Here is a 24113-nt window from a genome sequence, read left to right as displayed (position 1 = left end):
CTGCTTTCTGCCACCCATCATTTCCAAAATACCGCCGCATATTATCTTAAACTATTTGACTGATTCCGACGGGATACCTCCACTAGGAGCCAACTCTCCCTTCCTCTAGCCCGCTCGTCTGCATTGCTACACTCCCCCCTTTTCAATAGCTATTTGCATTGGCTTAAGCTGCACCAGGAGACAAAGAGCGTTTCTACTTTAGCAGCATTCAGGAACGCCTTGCTTTACCAGTAGACCACAATTTCAGTCCATATTTGCTTCTTTCTTCTTTTCCTTTTCTTTTTGACTTCTTACTCTTTTCCTTGTTAGCCGTGGTTGGCTATAAAAACCCCGCAATCGCCACGCAAAGTGGTCATTGGCTACCCCAGGCATGTATTGCTCGGAATAAAATAAATAAATAAATAAATTTCCAAACCCTGTATATAGTATCTATTTACAGTGGTGGAGAGTTACCCTGAACTCGTTTCAATATATGTCCTATTTATTTTCTACAAATAAATTTCCTCTCTTTCTTTCTATCGTACCCCGGTTTCCAATGATAATGTGTTGCTTTTGCCTGAACTTGAAAAAGAGGCAGTTGTGTGCTCCGTTGAAACAAGCAAGACTCATAAAATTAATATGAATTTCCTTCATCGCATTCTGTAAAGTTTGCCGGTAAAGACGTTGGCGTAGTTAATTTTCTTAACAGGTTTCCTTTCATTTCTGCGTAAAGGACCTGCTATCATTTTTTTTTCTCTCTGAAACTCTTAGCCAAGGTGGGAGTGGCTAAGACCATAAACCCCAAAAAAGTTACCGTATTCATCTTCTGATTTGAAGCAGAGGGATATTCCAATCGTGCTACGAGCCACTTTGACCACTTGGGTGTTTTGTACGTACTTAACGCACACGAAAAAGCTCTATCTGTGTCTTTACACTTAAAACTAGAGGGCCAAGGTGATACTGCGTATGCTCAGTTCACCTGATTCTCACCCAGACCTTAATCTTTGGCTTCTCTGCAGCATCCTATTTACTGGCGCTGTCTATAGGTTTGGAGGGCCAGATCGTGAAAGGTAAATACTACTTACTATTAACAATTATACCATGAAGTCTGAGGAAGAGCTGTAACGGTCTCTGCTGGCCCTGTGATGACGATTTCACCATAGCTCAGCGGTCAGAGCATCGCTGCCCTTAAGCGAGGGTCCGGGCTCGAGTCCTGGTGGTGACGGTTTATTTTTTTCTGAAGACTTTTTCTAGTGTGCATCTTTCCCATAATCAGTGGACAAAGTGTTTGTTGACAGAAAATATGTTGGACGATATTGCTGGGTAGCATAACGTTCATGCATTGAGTTTGCTGCTGTATCCCATTACCCACTCCGCTGTTCTTGTAGGTCAAATCGTAGGACTTTATGCTCCTGGTACAAACCAATTTTCACCGTACAGAGTGGCGTTCGGAGATGAACAACATACAGAAAATGTGACGGATTACTTGCCTTACTGTCTTGTTGCTCACGGAATGGGACCATTTATTCGCCTCGAGACGACTGATGCCAGTTTGGTTTTGGGTGTGGTCGGTAGCTTCACAAGCCTAACGGGAATGACTTTGAACACCACAGAACATCCCATATTTGACACCTCATACACTGGAGTGTACCATTGCAGAACCGCTGATAGTACCTCGGTACAGCTCTATCACTTGGACATTATAGGTAAGGTCTGTTCAGATCTTTTTGAAATGTGCAGCTGCTAACATTACACGTAACGTTATGCAAATGCATTTTCGCACATGTTATGTACATTTGCGCAGTTTAGCACCATAATACTAGTGTTTGGTCACTGGGTTATCAGCACTAACATACGATTCAAATTGCATCGAACGTAGTTAGACATTAATTTTGTTTCTAAACATCAATGAGGGCCTATAGTCAGAATATCCGGATGCAGAATAGTAAGGAAGCATAATGAAACATCCTCGTGGTTCTTAAGAGAGCATGTCTGAGAATACCAAAGTATGTGCGCAAGTGGAACTCTCCGATTTCCATCAAAATTTGCAAGTAGGTTCCCTTTCGGGTGTGGATCGATTGTGCAAAGCCCTTGAAAAGTTTCTGAAGGGAACCTTGAAATTTGGATACCCCTCAGAACTGGCCGAAATATCACATTATGTATGGGTCTAGAAACGAGTCACGCCACAACGTATACGAACAAGCTATGAACAAAACTCCATCAAGCCAACAATGCCTCACCTTAGAAGAGTTCCTGGAGCAGTACCGCTTAGCCACGCCAGGATCCCAGAAGACGAGGTCCATCACCCCCTGACGCCACAAATGAAAGTCTTGAAAATAGTCAATTTACAAGCGCAGGCAAAACAGCCAGCTACGTCCTCAATTGGCCAGAACTATACACCGGCAGATAGTAGAACACCTCTTCTAGCGCTGAGGATATGTCCCCCATCTACCTTCTGGGGTTTTCTTGAATAAACGTTTTTGAAATTTTCCACTCGACAATGCTGAAATACGGCCAAAGTCATACCTGCGCAGGAAAGCTCGCCCCTCCGCGATGTCTCCTCAGCAATTTCTACTCCAACACTACTCCCAAGGCCGCATAACAAAGTGTATTGTGGGCTCTGACAAGGAAAAGCAGCGGTGATTACTTGTCACTCCAAACGACAAGCTTCTCCTTGCGCCACCAATAATTTGTTGTGCGACTGTTGATGCAAAAGTGACTGAAGTCCGGAGCGCATTTTATGAATTTTATTGCGAGATGCACAGTGAGATCGCGTGCTCTGTGACGGAGGATGACGCTTCCTGGATCACGACACACGGCCGGCCATGGATCGCGAACGTGACTGGAACGCTACACGGAAAAGACCATGATGGCAGAGCTAAGATAAGCTGTATTTCCTGCTTGATCTACTGAGAACCCTCACAAATTGTCCTAGGAGTGTTGCAATGGCAGCAAGCCGTTGAAATATGCCCCCCGTACAGCATGGAGAGTTATTCGTCTTTCACACTTACCTCCTGCAATCCCGAACGTAGTACAAAGATAAAAGTTCCTTGTTTTTATGTCGATGCTCGACAAAAGTTGCTAGCTCGTTCGCTTTGTGTTCACTGGCACGCGAGCAGCACTGGCTGCACGAACTTGTCGCGTGGACTGCATGAGAGATTTCTTACGTCATTAAGAATGTGAGTTTATCATCATTATCACTGGGTTTCGACCTACATGGTCAGGGAAAGTCCCGGTTCGTAGGCCTACAACACGGTCAGCGTGTTCTTGAGCGCAGTAACAACACAAGTGAGACCAACGGGCGATCAAGGCGAGTAACAAGCGCACTTGACGAAGGTGACTCTGAAATCTCGTGAGCAGTGATCCACGCGACTTGGCATTCTTGCGTCACAAGGCACGTGATTTCACCGTGCCTCTTGTTGTAAAATTCAAGAATTGCGTTCATGCCTTCAGTCACTTTTACTTCAACAGTCGCACAAAAAATTATTGGTGGCGCAAGGAGAAGCTTGTCGTTTGGAGTGACAAGTGATCACCGCTGCTTTTCCTTGTCAAAGCCAACAATACACTTTGTTCTGCGGCCTTGGGAGTAGTGTTGGAGTAGAAATTGCTGAGGAGACGTCGCGGAGGGCCGAGCTTTCCTGCGCAGGTATGACTTTGGCCGTATTTCAGCATGGTCGAGTGGAAAATTTCAAAAAAGTTTACTTCAAGAAAACCCCAAAAGGAAGATGGGGGACATGTCCTCAGCGCTAGAAGAGGTGTTCTACTATCTGCCGGTGTATAGTTCTGGCCAATTGAGGACGTAGCTGGCTGTTTTGCCAGCGCTTGTAAATTGGCTATTTTCAAGACGATCATTTGTGGCGTCAGGGGGTGATGGACCTCGTCTTCTGGGATCCTGGCGTGGCTAAGCGGTACTGCTCCAGGACCTCTTCTAAGGTGAGGCAATGTTGGCTTGATGGAGTTTTGTTCATAGCTTGTTCGTATACGTTGCGGCGTGACTCGTTTCTAGACCCATACATAATGTGATATTTCGGCCATTTCTGAGGGGTATTCAAATTTCAAGGATCGCTTCAGAAACGATTTCAAGGGCTTTGCACAATCAATCCACACTCCAAAGGGAACCTACCTGCAAATTTTGAGCGAAATCGGAGAGATCCTCTTGCACACATACTTTGGTATTCTCACACATGCTCTCTTAAACACTTGTTTCGCTATAATCTGATCCCCATTCAGAAGGCATAAGAGAATGAGGTAAAAAGATAAGAGGTACACGTGACTGCCCAACACTGTAACTGCACGTCAGTACTATAAAGTCAGTGAGCACTTTGGGTCTTGCTCCACATTTACTGGCACACACAGAGATCAAGGTGATAAATAGTATAAGCGAAGCGGACATTATAAAATGATGAATGAAAATACATGTATGATAAAATTGATGTTCCTAATCGATTTTTTTGAGACCATCATCAGGGAAAAATCGTCTTACAATCGAAGCTATGTGGGGAAACAAACTACTAATACGTCTATAGCATAGTGGAATTCGCATACACCACACCTCACAGTTCCTCACTCTATCACATTCACCTGTTTCCACGCCTTCATTTCACTCACCGGTTGTAGTATGCAAACAGCAAATGCACTATGTATATAATAAAAATTAAAATAACAGGTGAAGGTGAGCACAGTGTCATCATCCAAATGCATGGCAATCCCCCAAAGTCCTTCACGAATCATACTTTCAGCCCGTGCTTGTCTTGGTTGCGCTCATCCTCCCCTCTTATGTTGTCATAAAGCTTAGAACCTACCAAGTTGTAAGGCCGTTGGAATGCGCATCCAAGGCGTGCTAGAGCTGTTAGCGAGTTTGTTGTAGAACATCAGCACCGTCGGTCAGTGTCGTGCAATATTTTCGCATGAGCTGATTGTTTAGTAACAGGTGGTGTTAGTGGACATTACAGCTTATCTTGTAGTTCTTTTACAAGGCGCGTTTAGTAGTTTCTTGGTCTTTATTCTTTTGCATACATTTATTCTTGGCTCTTCATCCGAGCACAGAGAGGATTAACGTTTTCATATTTACATGCACAGGTCCAATATCTCGCTCACAGTCTTCCCCTACGTCACTACAACTGAACAATAGTAATGCCACCTACAAGATACCTTGTATTTCAAATGGAAGCCACTCCCTCAACGGATCATGGACATCAACATTGCCTCTTCATTTCCATCTTAGTTCGACGACATATATTATAAATATGGAGAATATGTTCAAATCCGTTTTCAGTTTTCAAGGGGATGATCCAAACATTGCTGCTAATCGAAATGATCCATCAAGTTTTTACTTCAATGTAACATGCACCACTTGGTATACTAGATCTTTCGATTGCAATGGAACTGGATCCTCTCCTCCCCGTCCTCAAAGTGTTGTTGACAGATGTACAAAAGCGACTCAGCCATTATCAACCACTACGACTATAAACGTTCCAGGTAAGGGTCTACCGCAACCTTTCATGTATATGTACTTCGAAGTAGCGGATCTAGACATTGACTGTCAGGTATAAATGTAATAATATGGCAGGCGGTGGGACGAACAGGGCTGACAAAGTAAAAATGAGACCTGATATTATTAGCGTGTATGAAGCATGTACAGGCCAAATACTCTTCAGTGTGTGAAACACAGTTTTAGCATAGAACGCTTTACGTTATAATCGAGGAAAGTGTGAGACCAACCACGGACGAAAAAAATAGGAAGATGGGAAGCGTATAAACACAAAGGGAAAGGGATTAGCAACGTCCGTTCTATGCTCCGAATCCAAGGATTTTTTGCACTCTTCGCAAACTAATGTGGGGTGCATCCTCGTGTTTGGTCATTGCGTATTACAGCCACCCACTGTGCCCCATTGGACACGCTCATTTCCGATGTCTTCATCACGCCATCAACACCTAACACAAAAGGCACCAGAGTGATGGTGCCCTGCGATCAGATTTACTGTCCCAGGAATGTAAAGCATCAGTTCACTTGCCTACCAAACGGATTTTGGACAATTCGTGCTCAGTGTAAGGGCTAATATAGACTACATCGGCTGCGTTTGGGGCTGGACATATTTCTGCCGCCACTAGAAATCTATTGGTAATGCGGCTGTTGACTTGAATTTCTACTAAACTTGATCTACTAGTACTTGGAACATCTCACAGATGAATGTGGCAAAACGACATTTCAGTAAAATCACTTGATGCGTTTTCGAAATCAGAAACTCTGAGTGGGGACATGCATTTCACCGAACCCTAGGTGAAAGCAGCTTTTTGTGTATCATTGTGCGGGAATGAGGTGCTTAAAGGTTTGCAGATAGAATGGACATAAAGAGAAAATTACCCACATAAATGTGGACAAGTCGTTTTTATATGTACGTCAAGTATTACTCTTGATGAAGTTGAATTATCGGGATTAGGCACAGGTTGGATTGAAACGTGCAAAACTACGCTGGGTATTTTAAACTCACAACAACGAGTACATGTATGTGTGTTCTGTATTGTCTGAGTAGTTACGCATTGCGAGAAGATCAACAGCACAACAATCCAAGCCATTCCTAGAAGTACTATTGGCACTAGCGTAACTGCTGCGTGCAGAGATGGCCATGCCAGTATTAATGGACCAGAAACGGTACAATGTTTGACAGAAGGAATCTGGAGTACGTTGCCAACATGTTCAGGTTAGTTCAGGGTTATGATATGAGACAGTCAATTCGGACAGATTTTCCGACCCGATTCCTCAAATCTGAGGTTGAACAACACTACCAAATGATCCACAAACCTTTAATTTGTTTATATTCTAGGTTTCCTGTGAGTTAAACGTTGATCAGAAAACCGAACATAATTATTGAGCTGGCCACGTACATATCCGTTGATCCCCTACTTGCTGAGAGTCCTGGAAGTCACATAAGGAGCTCAGACCTGAGCACACTCCGCGGTAGCCATTCAGTATAATCTAAGTTTTGTACTGCGAGCCAATCATCACACAACTGCGTCAGTCTGAGCCAAAGGCTCTGAAACAAAACCGAGATGACCGTCCTCCGCTGAGTCGTCTATGATCTGGCTAGCATTATAGTATATTTAAAAACAAAAAGAGGACAGAGAAACAGTTTTAACTCTGAGTTTCACGCACTAAGCGATCATCAGAAAACAGTAGGAACCTCTCTGTTTTAAATTATATCTCAGAAATCTCTTCCAAAACTCTTCTTCTTATTGCAGCATCTTTGTGGAACATTTGTCCCTATATTATGTGTTTGTGCAATGTAATTATTTATCTTACAAGTTCATTTATTGCTATGTTAAATCTGCTTCGGTTTTCAAGCGACTCACTGTGAGGCCATTGAAGGGTCCACGATAAGCGACATTGACGGAATAGCCATTGGAGAGTCTGTCACCGTGAAGTGTCGGAGTGGATATGATAACATGGTTGGGTCAAGCACTATCCAGTGTATGGCCGACGGAAATTGGAGTTCGATACCGTCGTGCTTCGGTGAGTCATTCAATTTTTACTGCAGTATAGGCCTGAAATTTAAAACGAAACACGTGATCCCTGTGTAATCCTAAGCGTACAGAACTCCTTCGAATTATTTTTTTACCTAACACCACAGAACCAACAGATGCTGCACATCGGGGGCGGTGACATCAATTAATTACTGGATGGCAGTGGGGCGGGGGCAGAATCAACAGCTCCGACCAATTGTCTTGGATTCATCCTTACTCATGTGCGTGGCCGCAAAGGAGAAATGATCTTGAGAATCCAATAGAAAAGCTTACTCGAAAACGATCATGGAGAGAATTGGAAATTGATATAGGCCATAACAAAAGCCGAATGATTGCACTGTGGAAATATGAATATGGAGAGAAAAGTGCGTACGGCACGATAACTCGGAGAGACAAATTTAAAGTATGAACAAAGGGGATCAGAGAGGGGTAGACGGGGTTGGAGTGCGGTCTGTATATGAGTCAGCGCATGTGGAAAGGGTACCTAGCTCACTGTATTTTATTTCAGTGTCTTGGTTCATGACTGTGGAGAAAGGATACTGGCGAGGTTTGGTCCAGCACAGCCTATGCCGTACGGAGGAAGCTAAGCCGAATGGTGGGGGTGAGAGCATTTGCTCTCAAAGCACACAGAACACCTCCACATAGTGACGTTGAGATAGAAACTGTTTATAACGTCATTTAATAGGCTCGATCACTGTGCGTGGGATATCGTGCGGCAATGGAATGTAAATATGTCTTGGTCATCATGCTTCAGACAATTGGGACAACACTAATGTGCGGCTATTCCAAAGTAAAGTATAGGCTAAACTCTCTACAGGTCTACTCAATCGATGTAAACTATAGTGCTGTGGGGTATTTGGTTGCTTCTTCAGAAGTATAATAGATCAGTTCGTACACTTCCACATAATTGTATCTTGTTGTTTATTGCTAGATTTTATTTTGGAGACTTATTTTCCTGATAAATGTCTCTAGAAAACCTGTTAGGAAATTGTATTATCCACATTTTATTCTTTTTAGTTTTTACGTCCAATGTCCGCTTCGCTGATTCTGCTGATTGATGTAACGGAATATACGGTGTATTATTTATTGACTATAGTGTGGTAAAGTAACTTTCTCCTTCACCCATTCGGAATCATGCTTCAGGGTTCGTTGTATGAGGTTTATATCACGAACTAACCAAGGAAATCTTTCATATTTTAGTTTTAAATCCGACCATATCTACCTTGCACATCACAGCATCTTGCCGCGAAAACCTGTTTAAAAAGAAAAATTCCATGCACTTGCCTGTATTTGTTATCCTACAGACATCAATGAATGTTTAATGGAAGAGACATTGTGTTCTGACAACTGTACTAACCTTACACCTGGATTCATGTGCACGTGTTCAAATGGAACTGTTGGTTGCTTTGGTAAGATAATGAAGAGACAAATCTTTGCATACTTTTAAGAGTGGATATAATCACGTCGAGTATATTAAAGAACAAATTTTAAGTGTTTAATATCTCTACTCCTTCTGAGAACTTGGATAGTATACCACGTTTCCTAGTTGACTAATAAGTAGAATGTCGTGGATCATTTCCGCCGCCAAAGCATGATCACGGCAAAATTCGGCCGATACTGTGAACCTTCGGCGTATGTCAGCACTGTCATCATGACTATGCTCAGAAGATGAAGTCGTGGGTCGTCCTCACTCAGTAGAGTGGAGTCATCCAAGCTGTGCTTCTCGTTCGCCGAAGCGAGCCCATTTGCCAGTATGTTGACTTCCCCATGTCTCCCCCCCAAGACGAAGTGATTACAATCGTAATCATACTGACCGAATTTAGCGAGTTACATATTTTAAAGATTATGGCTTTGTGCGAATTATAGTGTGCCTATGTCGCTCAGTTTTCAGGATGGTATTGTTTGTATTGTATTTTATCATTTTACTTGGGCATTCCCAACAGACCCTAAGGTCTTCTTACAGGGTGCCCAAGATAAATGAAATTGTTAAGTTCCCGGCGAAATGAATTGGGGATATGATTTGCGCGAAGGGATTCGGAAAGCGCATTATAGCGGTCAGCACCAAGGAATGAAATAGATCTGTATCCAGCTTGAGTTTTCACAATGGGTAAGGAAAGGGAATAATTGACTTGGCCGCGGGTTATTCTATCTGTGTGAGCGCAGTCACGGCGAAGGGAGAACATGGCAGAGAGGAGTGAACTGCAGATATTGTGGATGCAACGGAACACGAAGAATATGGACTTAGTATGATATTTTTTGTCTAAGCTAATTATGTGGTATCGCTCAAGCAAGTATGTATGATGTCCGCGTGAATGTGTCATGCTCAAATATGCATCTCTTAACTTATGCGTAGCAGCTGATCTCTCAATTTGTCAGCGAACCAGTGAACGTAGGCAGTGCTGGGGTACTCGAGCTTGCTCTGGAATACTGACAATTAGAACTGCCTTCTGGCCTGGACAGCAAGGTTCCTTCTTCCACGTCGAAAAGCACCTAGTTTCTTTCCGATTTCTTCCCTGAGGGAGTAAACGTGGGCACTGAAACTTAAAATTGAATCGAGAGTCAGTCCTCGATACTTAACTTCGTCAGACGGGGCAATAACAGTCGAACCACAGACAATTATAGCAATAAAAACTGCTTTATGGCAGTTTTCTAAAAAAGTTATTGTGTTCTAGTCCATGGACCCCGTCTAAAAAGTAAGAAATTAACGAAATGTGATAGCTGAAAATTAAAATTTCACACAAAACCTCACAATAATCACAACACTTGAAATGCTGCTTTCAACACTAAACTTCTACTCCACCAACAATTGGCAACATGCATGCATAGGAAAGAGGATCACGAGGAGAAATGGTCTTCTACATGTTGCTTTTCATTCTGTGTGTGATTATTGTGAGGTTTTGTGTGAAATTTTAATTTTCAGCTATCACATTTCGTTAATTTCTTACTTTTTAGACGGGGTCCATGGACTAGAACACATAAATGAAAGAGTCAACACAAGCAAAAGAATCAAAGGTAACTGGTCAACTCACCTGTCGATATTGAGTAATATTCCGCGAAAGGAGGTCTCAGCAGCGCCGAAACGAAATAAGCCAGGCCAGGATCTAGAAGACGAAATATCCGAAACAGCTCATACAAGAAGCAGTTCCAAAGGAGGAAGTTCCTCGCGCATGCACATCCGAACACGGACTGCATGCACTGCATGCAACACAATGTCTGCCGTGCACGTGCACAGCACTCGGCTACCAACGGTTGGTAGGTCTATACCGAGCACCTTACGTAGAGACTTACGTAGCCTAAGTGAAATACCGAGCACCTTACGTAGAAACTTACGTAGCATAGCGGTGTCGTTTTTCTTGCCATGTGAACACAATAATAGAAAAGCTGACAGGATCGCTTTTCTAAATACTCAGGTTAGGTGGAGGATATAAGCGCCTGCTGTGGATCAGTAGGATGGTCAGGTTTTCAGCATTCTGCGTTTCACAGCCTGCTGTTGATTGTTTTCATATGTGTCCAGGACAAAAAATGGCACAGACCATTATTCCTTCGTCGTCAATAACAACGGAAATGCTGATTGGGATGTTGGTTGCAAGCTTGGTACTAGGCGCCCTGATTACAGCCCTATTCGCGAGAATTGTGCATATCCGCTGCACAAACAAAATCGACTCTAACAAGTCCAATGACAATTTGCAGGGCAGCTCTCCGGCCATGCCGAATAAGGTTTTCACTGACGAGCAGGCAGCCGAGACGGCAATGACAAGCAGCGACGCGTACGGAGTCGCTGTCAGCACCGACGAACATAACTATGATTATGTGAGGCCTTGAATGAGGCATGGTGCAAATAGTTGTGAGTTTCGCTTGTTACGTGTTCACAAATATTCCCTTTCCGGGTCGTGAACGCGACGTGTAACATGCCTCAATACATGAATGTTTCCCCATTTTCTGGCACAATTCCGGACGTTTTATGCACCATGCATCAAGTTTTCCGGTTTTACCACCAGTTCCCGCATTTTATGTCAGTTGTAATCTCTCCAGCACCATCGATCACTTCAAGCTACCCCTCTTCTCTTTTACTTATTAAACCTTGGTAGTTAATGACCAAACGATTGTCAGATTCCGCTCAAAACCCTTCTATAATTTGCACGAAGCACATCTGGAAAATTCCGTGAATTATATTTCTTTTCTTTATACTTCAATTTCAGGTAATCGGGTTAGGTACCACAAGTTGTACCATGATCTATTATTGAGGGTACCCCGCAAGTGCTATTCCTCACGGATCGAGCTGAGGACAGTTCATGTATTGCAAATTTTGCAGTTGGAAATTAGGCGATTTGCATTGACCGTTTCATTAAATATTCAATTTCGTTAATCACTCTTTTCGTATTTCGAATTAAACTTCGGACCTTTCACTCCACGATTCTAGTTTTTCTAGCTCATGCATACTCTTTTTCATGAGTGAGTATGGCTGTGACTGCATACCCAGCCACCGGAAATAATATTCTGGTCTTTATTCACTCCTGTACCGATCCCAAAAAAACATGCATACCCGTGATATCGAAAATGTTCCATTTCTCATGATGCTACTTCGTCTATGTGATAATTGAGAGAGGTTGCCTGCTACATTGCTATACCGCCTCCTGATTACTAGCTGACACCGGATTTATTCGTTACTGAGTTATGAATAACACATAAACACGCCGAACCTCCGATACCGCAATCTGGCATGGAAACACTACGACAGACTTTCCTTTTTTAGTCGATACCATGTAATTAGGGAAAATTGCCTGCTTGTTCTTCGACTCTAAATAAACAAACAATACCAGCAACTTTGCGAGAATTCCTCTCTTCACTAGATCAAGTTGGCTATGATCGCTACTAAAGACTTAACATCAGGTGCAGTACTAAGTTACATTGGTTGAAGCTGACGTTCAACACCAGCCATTTGGGCTCGCAATTTCACCCTTCAGCATGTACATGCACATGCACAGTAAAATCGGTAACTAAAGACCACCGTGACTAGCGACCAGCCTGGTACTACAGTAAAACCTGTAACTAAAGACCACCGTGACTAGCGACCAGCCTGGTACTACAGTAAAATCTGTAACTAAAGACCACCGTGACTAGCGACCAGCCTGGTACTACAGTAAAACCTGTAACTAAAGACCACCGTGACTAGCGACCAGCCTGGTACTACAGTAAAATCTGTAACTAAAGACCACCGTGACTAGCGACCAGCCTGGTACTACAGTAAAATCTGTAACTAAAGACCACCGTGACTAGCGACCAGCCTGGTACTACAGTAAAATCTGTAACTAAAGACCACCGTGACTAGCGACCAGCCTGGTACTACAGTAAAATCTGTAACTAAAGACCACCGTGACTAGCGACCAGCCTGGTACTACAGTAAAATCTGTAACTAAAGACCACCGTGACTAGCGACCAGCCTGGTACTACAGTAAAATCTGTAACTAAAGACCACCGTGACTAGCGACCAGCCTGGTACTACAGTAAAATCTGTAACTAAAGACCACCGTGACTAGCAACCAGCCTGGTACTACAGTAAAATCTGTAACTAAAGACCACCGTGACTAGCGACCAGCCTGGTACTACAGACCACTTCGCCGGGCACGGACGGTCTCACATTCATTTATGGTTGTGCGGTGCAAACCTCTAACTAAGGACCACCTGCCCCTAAAGACCGCTTTCTCTGGTCCCAAGGGGTGGTCGTTAGTTACAGGTTTTACTGTACGTGGATATATTATTATCAACTCCTCAAATCGGTTCTGGACTGGAGCACGAGCACATCGGACCTTTTTCTGCAGTTGGAATCTTATAGTATAACTGTAGTTTCACATTGCATAGGCCCAGCCATCAAGTTCTGTGACAGGAAAGGATTCTTCTACTGCTGGTGTTGCAAATTGTGATAGGTAACCTCCAGGTACTCGGGTTTCGTTTTTGTAACACTTCACACCACTTAGCTACTCCCTCTCGCCGCAGCATGCCACTCCTAAGGCAGTAGTCCTAGATCTGTTCAGCTGGTAAATAGGCTTTGTGCAAATGGTAGATGATCACCACGGTTGGTGTGTTCAATTCATGGTACTAACACTAGCCGCTCTTGTAGATTCGAATCTAATGCCCGCCTACAGAAACACATCCTGTGCAGCAGTACTCACAAAGTAAATGCCTTCATTCCAGCCCGATGAAGTAAACCAGGTAAAACTTTCCACGGTAGTAGAGTCGTCCTATGAGTAGTTTCAACTGGCTTGGCAAGCTATGATGACTTTTCCCCTGCTTTCCATACATAATTGTTGTGCTGCTCCTTGTTGGAATAATGCCTACTTTTCCGGGGAGCCAATATGTAATGAAGGTTCTGCTGAACTAATACTCAGCATCGATCCATTCGTGGACGTTCCGACAGCAATAGCGCCAGCGAGTCAATGCAAAACTTTGAAGAAAATGTCCAAATGAGGTAACACCGTTCTGGTATAATCACAACCACAATGTACACTAGTACTACTTGATGCTCAATGTTTCCAACACTCGCACAAAATCCGTGTACGCGTCGGTTCGCCTTCTGTGTATGTAAGGTGTTACTCTAGCTCCTGGCACCTAAAAGGGGAAAAACCTCCAGGTCCAGTCGATATAGTACCGAGATAGTCTTGAAAATGCTTGAATATATCCGATGAGAACTTAGCTTTTTCGGCAATTTTGTATTCCTATCGAGGGTGATTTCGGGACCTTTGGACGCGATTGGACACACCATACTTGGCGAAGATGCTCTTGAAGACATTATCTATCAAATGACACCGAAAAATCCATGTTAATCAACATGTGTCAAGGCATGAATTTGGTTTTGAATTGGCCCCTGTACTACTGCGTAACTTGTAGTTCCTTGGTCCTCGTTTCTTCTTAATTTATCCTTGGCTCCCCACTTAAGTCATAATAATTATAAAAGATCAGTTGTCTGATGAAACTCAGAGTTACAACCAACCTGAACGTCCTCCGCTGAGTCTGCTATGTACATGTATATTATTATTTATGATATCGAAATATCTTCGGTGCACACCCGGTGTAGCAACCTAAGGAAGGAAACAGAACGAGAGTAGTGAACTTACTCCGGTACAAACCTGGAGCTTAGTTGGTAGAATTAACTATGAACTAAGGAAACAAAGGCAAGCTTTTAGAGGTATACGGCGGGAGGGACAATGCGTAACAGAGCAGTGGGAAGGAAGAAGAAAGTTCATAGTTGGTACATTTATACGTGGACAGGAGAATGGCAAAGAAGGGGGTTAAGCGGAAAAGAAAGGTGGATAAATGGAAGGCGGTTGAAAGAGAGAGTTGTATAGCGTACTGCAAACAACAGATCAAAGGTTTGGCTACATGTACCGGTACGTGACGAAACAGATCAGTGAACGAAGTACAGCCGATTACATGAAAGCAATGGTGGCAAGGCTGAATGGAGCAAAGCCTTTAAGGGGCGGCCAGTACCCAAGCAGCAGTCCATGCATTCAATGGTGCGACGGGTGGAACAAGCAAGCATGTGAGATAAATGGAAAGCCAGTAGTGTGCATGGCAGCTGATACTAGGGATACAACATGTGTATAGACGGATACTACATAGAAGAGGTAGCAGTTGGAAAACGAGCACTGTATAAAAAGATGAAGAAGAATAACAATTCAGAACAGAAGCTACACATTTTACGAAGACTGAGTATCAAGAAGACGTCCAAGAGCGAACACCGAATACACGACTGACGGTACAACAAGAAGAAAACTAAGACAAGTCCGCTAGAATAAAGAAGGTCAGAACCGGGTCTAAGACCCATGCGGTTCAGATGGGCGTAAAGACCGGGGCTCTACCAACCGCGGATGGTTGTATTAAGGTCACTGTTTCCGAACACGGTGGTCTCCGACTTGTTACATGCTGTCAACCAACAACAGGTACATGTATATTTATATGTACAAATTCATGTATAGTTATGAAACATCCAAGATGGAGAGAGAGAGAGAGCGAAGGAAATTACTGATCAGATCTAACGTCGCCAGTATAACGAACGTTCCTTATTGGTCGCAGATCTCTTTGACTTGCAGAAGAGATGGTACCGCAAAGCCCGAAAAAGCGTTATGTTCGATCCCCCCGATTTGTCCCGTGTGAATTGTGATCACGTGACTGCCTTGCTTGATTGGTCCCGCACTTGTCGCTCTGCAAAGACCCTCCAAATAGCCAGGGATATGCACTTGAACGTAATTTTGTCGGAAATGAGCAATACTTATACGTGACGGCTGAGTGCACTCTTGACCGTCAACTTTGGCGTACCACAGAGAGCCTGTATTCTTTCCGTAAGTTCCAACACTGGTTGAGTAAGTGATCCGTAGAAGTGTGGATTCCCGTTTCTTCGTGAATCGGAGGCTAGCCAGTTGGATATTTCCGCTTGTATATCTGAGTTGAGTTGTATAAGCGAACCCGAGTGATGCTGGATTGCACTGTTGTAACACCTTGAGGAGAATACGTACAGAAACAAATGCAAGACCCAGAACAGGTCGAACCTCAGGAACAATCCAAAAATATCACAAGAGTCTAAGTCATCCAATGATCATCAGACAATGCCTCCCATCTGTGTCCCCGCCCCCTCAATTCCCACAAAACAATACTTCGAAGTAGCATGCTGTAGTCCATAAATTTTAGTAGTAGTTTTTTGTATTCCAATTGATTTTTACTTTTTATTTTGTGTTCCAATTTATTTACTAGCATCTAAATTGATTTTATATTTTAAAGGAGTTTATTGAATTTGAATTTGTTTGATGAAACATAATTATATTATGTGCAATTCATGTTGCCCGTACAATGTAGTAGTTATGTTACCGCATTAAATGATAGTTTAGTAACTGGTAGTGGTAGTAGACATGATAGCGTAACTTGTAGTTCCGTGGGTCTTTTTTCTTTTGTATAAAGGTATATTATTTCGCTCCTGCTCTTGTAGCAGTTGAGCACTCTTTTTGTGGAGTAGTGCCTTCGCTGTTTGCGTCATGCAGGGCTCACTGACTTGTCAGTTTGAGCAGTCTGACAAGGTACATTCGGACCTGGTTTCTGGCTTTGGACATTTTATTTTTCATTTGCTATTAGGCTCGGCCTCATTTCCTCTATGCTGCGCTGATGAGTCAACAAAGGACAAGACAGTTCTGTCCGAAGATTGCGTATACTTTTAAGTATTAATATTAGCATCATACTGTCAGTCGCCTGTTTCGTGTCCGCGCACATTAGAATTGTATATTATGTCATTCTTTTGATTCAACAGTAGTTGTAGCTTCTTCTATACAATCCCTATTCTATCATACAACTGACCTATAAACTCCCGCTTTCATGTTACATCACTTTTTATGCTCACCAGATTTACATGAGCGCAGTTACCACGGCCCCTGACCTGTAACGGAAGGGCCCTTACACCTAGGAGCAGTGCCAAATACCGTAGTTTATTGATAGACGACCATCTCACCTTCTAGCCACAGGTCCAGAAATTGTGTAACTCAGTTTTTGCTAAAGTTGCTGCTTTCCGACATGGCCGTAGAAATTTAACAAATGATGCAAAGCGAACATTCTACTTGTCTATTATTCAGTCGACCCTAGACTATGCCAGGAATGCTTTCGTCTCTCCTTAACCTTGAACATTCCTAGTTGGAAGGCTGTTGGTTAGCGCTACGGAGATGTGTTGAAGCTAGGTGTCAGGATGTCGAATGTTTCAGAAAACTGTCAGTTTTGTGCACAGTGGTTTCACTTTCTGACTTTACTGAATATAATTGTGTCTGGTTACAGTTATGGACAGTTACTCTTAACTCGTATCCATAATTATGTCCTTTTTTTCTTTTTACTACCTGTGATGCATGAGTGCAGTGAAACACTAACATACTTGCAATGTAGAAACAGGGCCTTCCAACTTGTTTATGCGATTTGCGCTCGCCCGGATGGTCCGGTTCGCTTCCGCTAATTGCGACTCAAGGATGCCGACGTTTGCATTCAGGCTCGCCCGGATCGTGCGGTTCGCCTCAGCTAATTGCGACCCAAGGATGCCGACGTTTGCATTCAGGCTCGCCCGGATGGTGCGGTTCGCCTCAGCTAATTGCGACTCAAGGATAGCGACGTTTGCATTCAACGCTTCAAATACTGCCAGTGTCAGCCAACCTGTAGGGAGTCAGTAGTAACACAAAATGTCGTATCAGCATAAACACTTTTAATACTAAATCTAAGTCTGACACGTGACCGGATCAGGTGCAAGTAGTCTTATGCACTTATCCCGCGTCCGGGACCATTATGACTGGATTAAGTGTACATGTAGGTATTCACATGCACTCATCACGTTTCTCGATTGGATCTTCGTAATTCGTATGCATTCAACTTGTGACTGGAAGGTTTTATCTTATTGTTATGTAGGTCTATTGCAAGTAAGTTAGTTCAACAGAAGCTGAATGGGTATAATGAGAGGGAATGAAGGCATGTCAGTGACGTAACCGGGTCACGTCACTAAGCGACACCCCGTAAAATCTTCTACTGCACAAAGGAAATTTGTTATTGTCGGTGAAATGAATCCATGTGTGCTCAGCGATTAATTTACAGAATTGTTTCGCATGACATTGAGCACAAGGCGGGGGCATACTTACGCGTTTGACATACGTCGCCCGTGTGACCAACTGAGCAGTTACACGAAAAACTATTGAATGCGTCGACGCAACTCCCGTCATTCTGACACGGCTCGCTGGCACACTCGTCAATCTCTGCAAAACGTTAGTAGACAAATGAGATACACTGTATATGTATTACTACTCAATAGAGTAGAGTGTGTTTGGGACATTGAACAGTCTCCACCAGCTGCGAAAAACAAATTAAAAACCAGGACCACCGCTATAATTATGTGGGTTTGATAATCTACAAGAGGATTGTCATTGCAGACGATAATAGTTTTCGCTCGTTGCTTTTCTGCCAGTGCACCTGGAATCACAAGGTAGTCACTTGAGGAGAGAGAGAAAGAGAAAGAGAGAGACAGACAGACAGACAGACATACAGAGAGAGACAGAGAGGATGCAGGGTGCGATTTACTGAAGGGAGCCATAGCGTATGAGTCAGGTGCAGGTGGGAAGTTGCCAAAAATATTAGACTCGGAGTTACAGCAATAGTTCTGGCAATCTGATGATAAGAATAAAATCTAGCTGGTGACTAAAGTGCTGAACACACAACCAACGTCACGAATAAGTTACCAGAACGGCAGCGTGCCAAGAATATAATGCTAGAACTTGGCATTCTGGCTGAAGTGACCCGTAGAGTCCAGAAAATCATGCATACTTGCATCAACACTAATTTTTAGTTTCATTTATGTTTTAATTATAGGTTAGTGCATGGCAGGGAGGGCCTTATGGCTTGTTAGTGCCCGACAGGTTAGCCTGAGGGCCGTAGGCCCGAGGGCTACCCTGAAGGGAACAAACAAGCCATAAGACCCTCCCTGCCATGCACTAACTATTTTAGAACGAGGTTACATGCATTATCTCACTTCCATTATGCTTGTGTACCATTATATTGGGTAGTTTTGTTGTTTGTGTGCAGAGAGACTTGGTGTGGTAGGAAAGAATATTTTCTTCTGTTTAGTTATGGTAACTCAGCACCACTTAGGACTACTAAAAGTAGAAAAGCAGCAAATGAAATGCTGGGCTCTTATTGCGAGCTACATTCTTATTCATAGCTTGTGGAGCTATTTAGGGGCTTTGAGGGCTCCTTGTCGATACCTCTTATGACTTTGATCTTCGGTTTTTATATGTTTCCACAAGCTGTTGACAAAGGAAATTCGTACAGATGAAAGAATACGGGAGGCAAAAACCGTACACACTTCTGAATTGCGTAGCTTTTAGTAGTACACCGTACATTTTATGCAGAGTTCATTACCTGCACCGTTCCTCTTCAACTGCTATCGGGGCTTCCCAGTGGTAGTTCTGAAAGACCCAAATGGCGCCGGCACCCATGCCATCCTCAGCCGCGAAGGAACAACCCAAGGCTGCCCATTAGCCATGCTCATGTATGCTATCGGCATACAGCCCCTCATCGAGCGTCTCAAGGATCCAAGTCATCACATCCAGAATTGGTACGCAGACGACTCGTCGTGCCTCGGGAGGTTGCTGCGAATCAAGGAGTGGTTCCTCTCCCTCCTCGAGCAGGGTCCAGCGTTTGGGTACTTCGCCGAGCCCTCGAAATCCATCGTGATCGTCAAGCCCCATCATGTGGAGGCCGCCAAGACAATCTTCGGCAATCTAAACGTGCAAGTCACCACCTCCGGTCGCTTCCTGGGTAGCTACATTGGTGATCCAGAGGGAGTCTCTTCCTTTGTCCGTAGCAGAGTGAGTGATTGGGTCGATGGTGTCAACTGTCTTGCCAAGGCAGCAAAGGCGTACCCGCAGTCAGCACACTCCGCGTTTACGAGATCCCTCTCGTGCGAGTGGACCTACCTCCAGCGTGTGTTGGAAGGCAACGAGACCGAGTATACTCCCCTGCGGGACACTATCCGGCACGTATTCGCCCCCAGCTTGCTAGGTCGTGAGGTTCTTGACGTTCAGCAAGATCTGTTGGCCCTTCCAGCCAAAGTGGGAGGTCTCGGCCTGGCCAATCCCGTTACGTCAGCCCCTGATGCTCATGCCACATCGAAGCGCGCCACTGAGATTCTGCAGGCTGCCATTTGCACCGGTGCACCGGTCGACATGGCTCACCACATCAGCCAGTGCCGTCAAGTCACCAGCGAGGTCAGCCGTGCTCGAGACCTGCAGATGACGGAACGTAGTAAAGCCCTCCGAGCTGCGCTTCCGCGTCGCCAACAGCGGACCCTCAACCGCATCGTTGATGGCAACGCTTCCGGCTGGTTGACCGTGCTTCCTCTCAAGCAGGAAGGTTATGACATGTCGGCGGTCCAGTTCCGCGATCAGTTGGCCATTCGCTATGGCCAGGAGCCGAACGCTCTCCCGTCGCATTGCGATGGCTGTGGAGCTGCTTTCTCTCTACAGCATGGTCTGGATTGCATGAAGGGTGGGCTCATCAAGCGCGGGCACAACGATGTCCGCGACTTCGATGCCCGGCTGGCAGACGTTGCATGGGGAGGTGTGGCTGTCGAGCCGGTGATGGTACCTGTGCAGGATGGCAACAACCGCCCCACACTGCAGGCGGATTGGCTGGTCCGGGGAGTTTGGGAAGGAGACAGGGTGGCGTACTTTGACAACCGCATCGTGGATGCCGACGCACCCAGCTATGTCCGCTCGAACCTCTCTTGGAACGCCGTATCCAACAGTGCCGCCTCTTCCAAGAAGAGAAAGTACAAGGCGGCCGCAGAGGAGCTGCGAGCATCCTTCACCCCGCTGGTCTGCTCAACTGATGGTGCACTGCACACAGAGTACCGTGCGTATCAACGGCGACTTGCTATGCGCCTTGCCTCCAGGTGGGACAAGTCCTACAGCAACGTCATGTCCTGGGTGCGGATCCACCATCAGTTTGCTGTTTTCCGGGCTGTCGACCTTCGTCTCCGCGGTTCACGTCGTCGTCTCGGTGGGCTGGCAATTTGCGATGGTGTCGGCCTTGGCGTTGGCCGTTAACATTCATGCGTATGGCACTTGTTGTTGTTGTGTGTGTGTGTGTGTGTGTGTGTGTGTGTGTGTGTGTGTGTGCGTGTGTGTGTGTGTTTGTTTGCTTTCCTTTTCTTTTCAGCTGTCATTTGCCCTGATCATGCCGCATGCGTGTTTCACAGCATAGTACGTTTCCGCTCATTTTCTTCTTCAACACACGCTAGCTGTATTACCTGCACCGTACTATAATGCATACAGGTAGTTGTACGCACCAGTTTAGAGTATATTCAGCGGGCTTTAAACTAATCCAAGGCCCTCGACGCGTCATCAAGAGTAGTAAAATAACGATTGAGCGGGCTTTAAACTCTGATAAGGCCCTTGGCGGGAATGTCGCTGATTGGTCGTTTCCTGGACAACGAGACATACCTCGTTCTAAAAGTTGTTAAACTTACCATTCTCGCAATAGTGTCCTGTTCTGCCTGGCTGGCATTGGCACATGTATGAACGACTGTCGGTGTTGAACGCACACTCTCCCTCAGTGTTGCACGGGTCGAACGAATCAGCGCAAAGCGGATTGGTACCATCTGTATCACCCAACACAGTTGCATAACAACACTAAAAGAACATGTTCATACCCACGACTTGTGTCTTTGACTTTTGTTTTTGTATGTGTGACACGCGCACAGGTCATAATGTCGTCAACCAAAACTTAGGGAAACCGCGTTGTTTGGCAAAAGCTCTGCGGACACCGGACAATCAAAACATGGATGCATTCTCAGAGGACAGTACTGGTATTCTCATCCCATCCCAACCCCTCTCCCGATATGTAGCAGTACTGCATCATGCTGTATCATGCAACCTGACTCTAGCTGTTGTTCTTACTCAAGCAGGACTTCAGCATAGTGGCATGCGACTCGGTCATTCCCATCAGGAAAGCCAGCACACTTGTGTCCAGCTCCACCAGCTTGGTTTCCGTCATTCCAATGGTCTTGAACACGCCTTCGTACTTATCGGCCATCGCCAGTTCTACACCGGACTGGAGCATCCAAAGAACCATGCAGCTGCCATTACCTTTATCACAACGCAACAAAGAAAAAAAGAACAGAAACTGCTAACAACGGGCACCGCACCAAATCTCACCATGAATTCATCTCAGGCACCAAGAATTGCGACTAATAATGAAGGATTCACGTTGGTATGCTGTGCTTGGTGGAATTTTAGGCTGGTTATTGTTCGGCGCCCGACGGTATTGTGTGTCCTTTTGTCGCACGTTAGTGCCGCACACAACAAACCAGCCAATCTCAATCCTGTTGTACTACACGTAAATTTACGTGTGTTTTTGTAGTACAGGATTGAGATTGGCTGTTTTTTTGTGTGCGGCTGTTAACGGGCGACAAAATGACACGATACTGTCAATGCTTCGTGAGTTGGCGATGGCGGAGGGTCGGTTTCCCCTCCCGTGATTAGTGCTGCACCGAGCTCGTTTTGTGTTAAAGAAATATATTATTATTCTTATATTTAGAAGTATTACAAAAAAATTAAGAGGCTTTGAATTGTTTTTATCAAAATCTCAATATTTGCCGGGTTGGAAGGTGGGAAAAAAGACACAATACTGTCGGGCGCCGAAAAATGACCAGCCTCAAATTCCACCAGGCACTGCATACCAATGTGTACACGGTGACTCAACTCTGCATAGACTGTGTTAAAATTATGAATGCAAGAATGGTCTAGGCTAGGAGGCTGACCCCCCCCCCCCAGGTTCTTCGGCGACTGAGAGTATTGTACTCTTAGACATTGATACATGTTGCAAGCAACTGAGGAACACTTTGCCATGCCCGCACTTGTCCACTGAAACATTTGAGTATGGCAGAAATTGCTCTCAGCACAACGGACATAACGATATTATTATGTTTTTGAACAGAAGTAAAGGAGTATTTCACTTACCGGCTGACTGCACACCGCCAGCCATTGGTAACGGATTGGCCAAGCTGAATACCGCCGTTGCCAGTAGCAACAGGATGGTTGACAAGAAGGCCTGTGGCGACATGACTTAACAGTGATCTTCTGTTTGCTGCTTGGCAGTTCTTTGTGGTCATATGGATACGCTGCGCTATGAATTTCTTGCACTTCAACAAAAATTACAAACAACTTGCAGCGAACTCTGCAGTAATCAGCCTAGTAGTAATGCACAGTCCTCAATGATGCTTTATATTAACCTTGAAGTAACAGAAGCAGGAAATCACAAGCAATCGGCTTTCTCGTGGATTCTGACAACAGGTGAAGCAACGAGGCGTGCTTTTATAGCGCAATCCCTGCTCTCCAATATGCCAGCAGAGCGCAGTTCGCTGAATACTGTTCCCTCGAGAGATGAATCATGTGCGGGAATACTATGTACAGTAAATCAAGAAAACAAGCACTGGGTGTTCCTGAAAAGTAGTAGCGTAATACTAATACATGTACCTTCCATGATCTAGGCCAGTTCTCCAGTCCATGCGTGTGCGAGTGTGCTTGTGAGATTCAGTGCGAGTATGAGTGCCAACTATAACTACATAATATAAGCTGTACAGCTGTACATGTACATTGTATTCTGGCTTTGGACAGGAAAGTCTTGCGCATAACAACTTAGTACTCGCGAGGTTTGACTTTGGCGACTAAGAACGTTTCACTGACAGTCTCAATTGTTGTTATCGTTCAACATAATTATTGCGGAAGTCTTGCACATGAAAACTTAGTACTCGCGTGGTTTAACTTTGGCGACATATCATCACGATTCACTGACAGTCCCAATTGTTGATAGTTTTCAACTTTTATATTATTGAAATCCCCACACTATGGGTTCACAGGGGTTTCTACCTACCAAAATGTATGCTATAAATGTTGAAGACAAGGAAACTAACAGAATGAATTCTAAACACATAATCACGCTTGTCTTCAACCTAAATATACCAGGGGATAAGAAGCCAACAGTGGGCGGACGCCATATTTTGCCAAGATCAATCAATTGGTCGCCTCTTTGCTGCATGTTCCACACAG

The 24113-nt window shown here is 44.5% G+C and overlaps 2 protein-coding genes across 2 annotated transcripts; one reads left to right on the top strand and one right to left on the bottom strand.

Moving 5' to 3' along the window:
* Positions 1-1329: 1329 nt before the first annotated feature.
* On the top strand, positions 1330-12078 carry LOC135825082 (uncharacterized). Its single transcript, XM_065337820.1, has 7 exons — positions 1330-1685; positions 5059-5457; positions 5854-6027; positions 6513-6680; positions 7322-7489; positions 8805-8909; positions 11015-12078. The coding sequence occupies exons 1-7, from the start codon at positions 1493-1495 to the stop codon at positions 11320-11322; spliced, it is 1515 nt and encodes a 504-aa protein (XP_065193892.1). The 5' UTR covers positions 1330-1492; the 3' UTR covers positions 11323-12078.
* Positions 12079-14603: 2525 nt separating this feature from the next.
* Positions 14604-23431, bottom strand: LOC135824543 (protein HEG homolog 1-like). Its single transcript, XM_065337276.1, has 6 exons — positions 23025-23431; positions 21963-22151; positions 21533-21664; positions 18150-18263; positions 17402-17673; positions 14604-15992 (listed from the first exon to the last, which is right to left on the bottom strand). The coding sequence occupies exons 1-6, from the start codon at positions 23125-23127 to the stop codon at positions 15558-15560; spliced, it is 1245 nt and encodes a 414-aa protein (XP_065193348.1). The 5' UTR covers positions 23128-23431; the 3' UTR covers positions 14604-15557.
* Positions 23432-24113: the final 682 nt, after the last annotated feature.

This window comes from Sycon ciliatum, chromosome 9 (genome assembly GCF_964019385.1).
Source record: "Sycon ciliatum chromosome 9, ocSycCili1.1, whole genome shotgun sequence".
NCBI classification, from domain to species: domain Eukaryota; kingdom Metazoa; phylum Porifera; class Calcarea; order Leucosolenida; family Sycettidae; genus Sycon; species Sycon ciliatum.
Note: the sequence above shows the minus strand (reverse complement) of the source record. Positions and strands in the feature narration are given on the sequence as shown.

Bases quoted from the DNA above. Each gene is read 5' to 3' on its own strand.
- LOC135825082 (XM_065337820.1), top strand. From the start codon at position 1,493: ATGGGACCATTTATTCGCCTCGAGACGACTGATGCCAGTTTGGTTTTG. The intron at 6,681-7,321 runs GTTAGTTCAGGG...TCGGTTTTCAAG, and splicing joins TACGTTGCCAACATGTTCAG to CGACTCACTGTGAGGCCATT. The intron at 8,910-11,014 runs GTAAGATAATGA...ATATGTGTCCAG, and splicing joins TGGAACTGTTGGTTGCTTTG to GACAAAAAATGGCACAGACC.
- LOC135824543 (XM_065337276.1), bottom strand. From the start codon at position 23,127: ATGTCGCCACAGGCCTTCTTGTCAACCATCCTGTTGCTACTGGCAACG. The intron at 18,264-21,532 runs GTAAGTTTAACA...AACGTTTTGCAG, and splicing joins AGGACACTATTGCGAGAATG to AGATTGACGAGTGTGCCAGC. The intron at 17,674-18,149 runs GTAAGTATGCCC...GACTCCCTACAG, and splicing joins GGGCGACGTATGTCAAACGC to GTTGGCTGACACTGGCAGTA.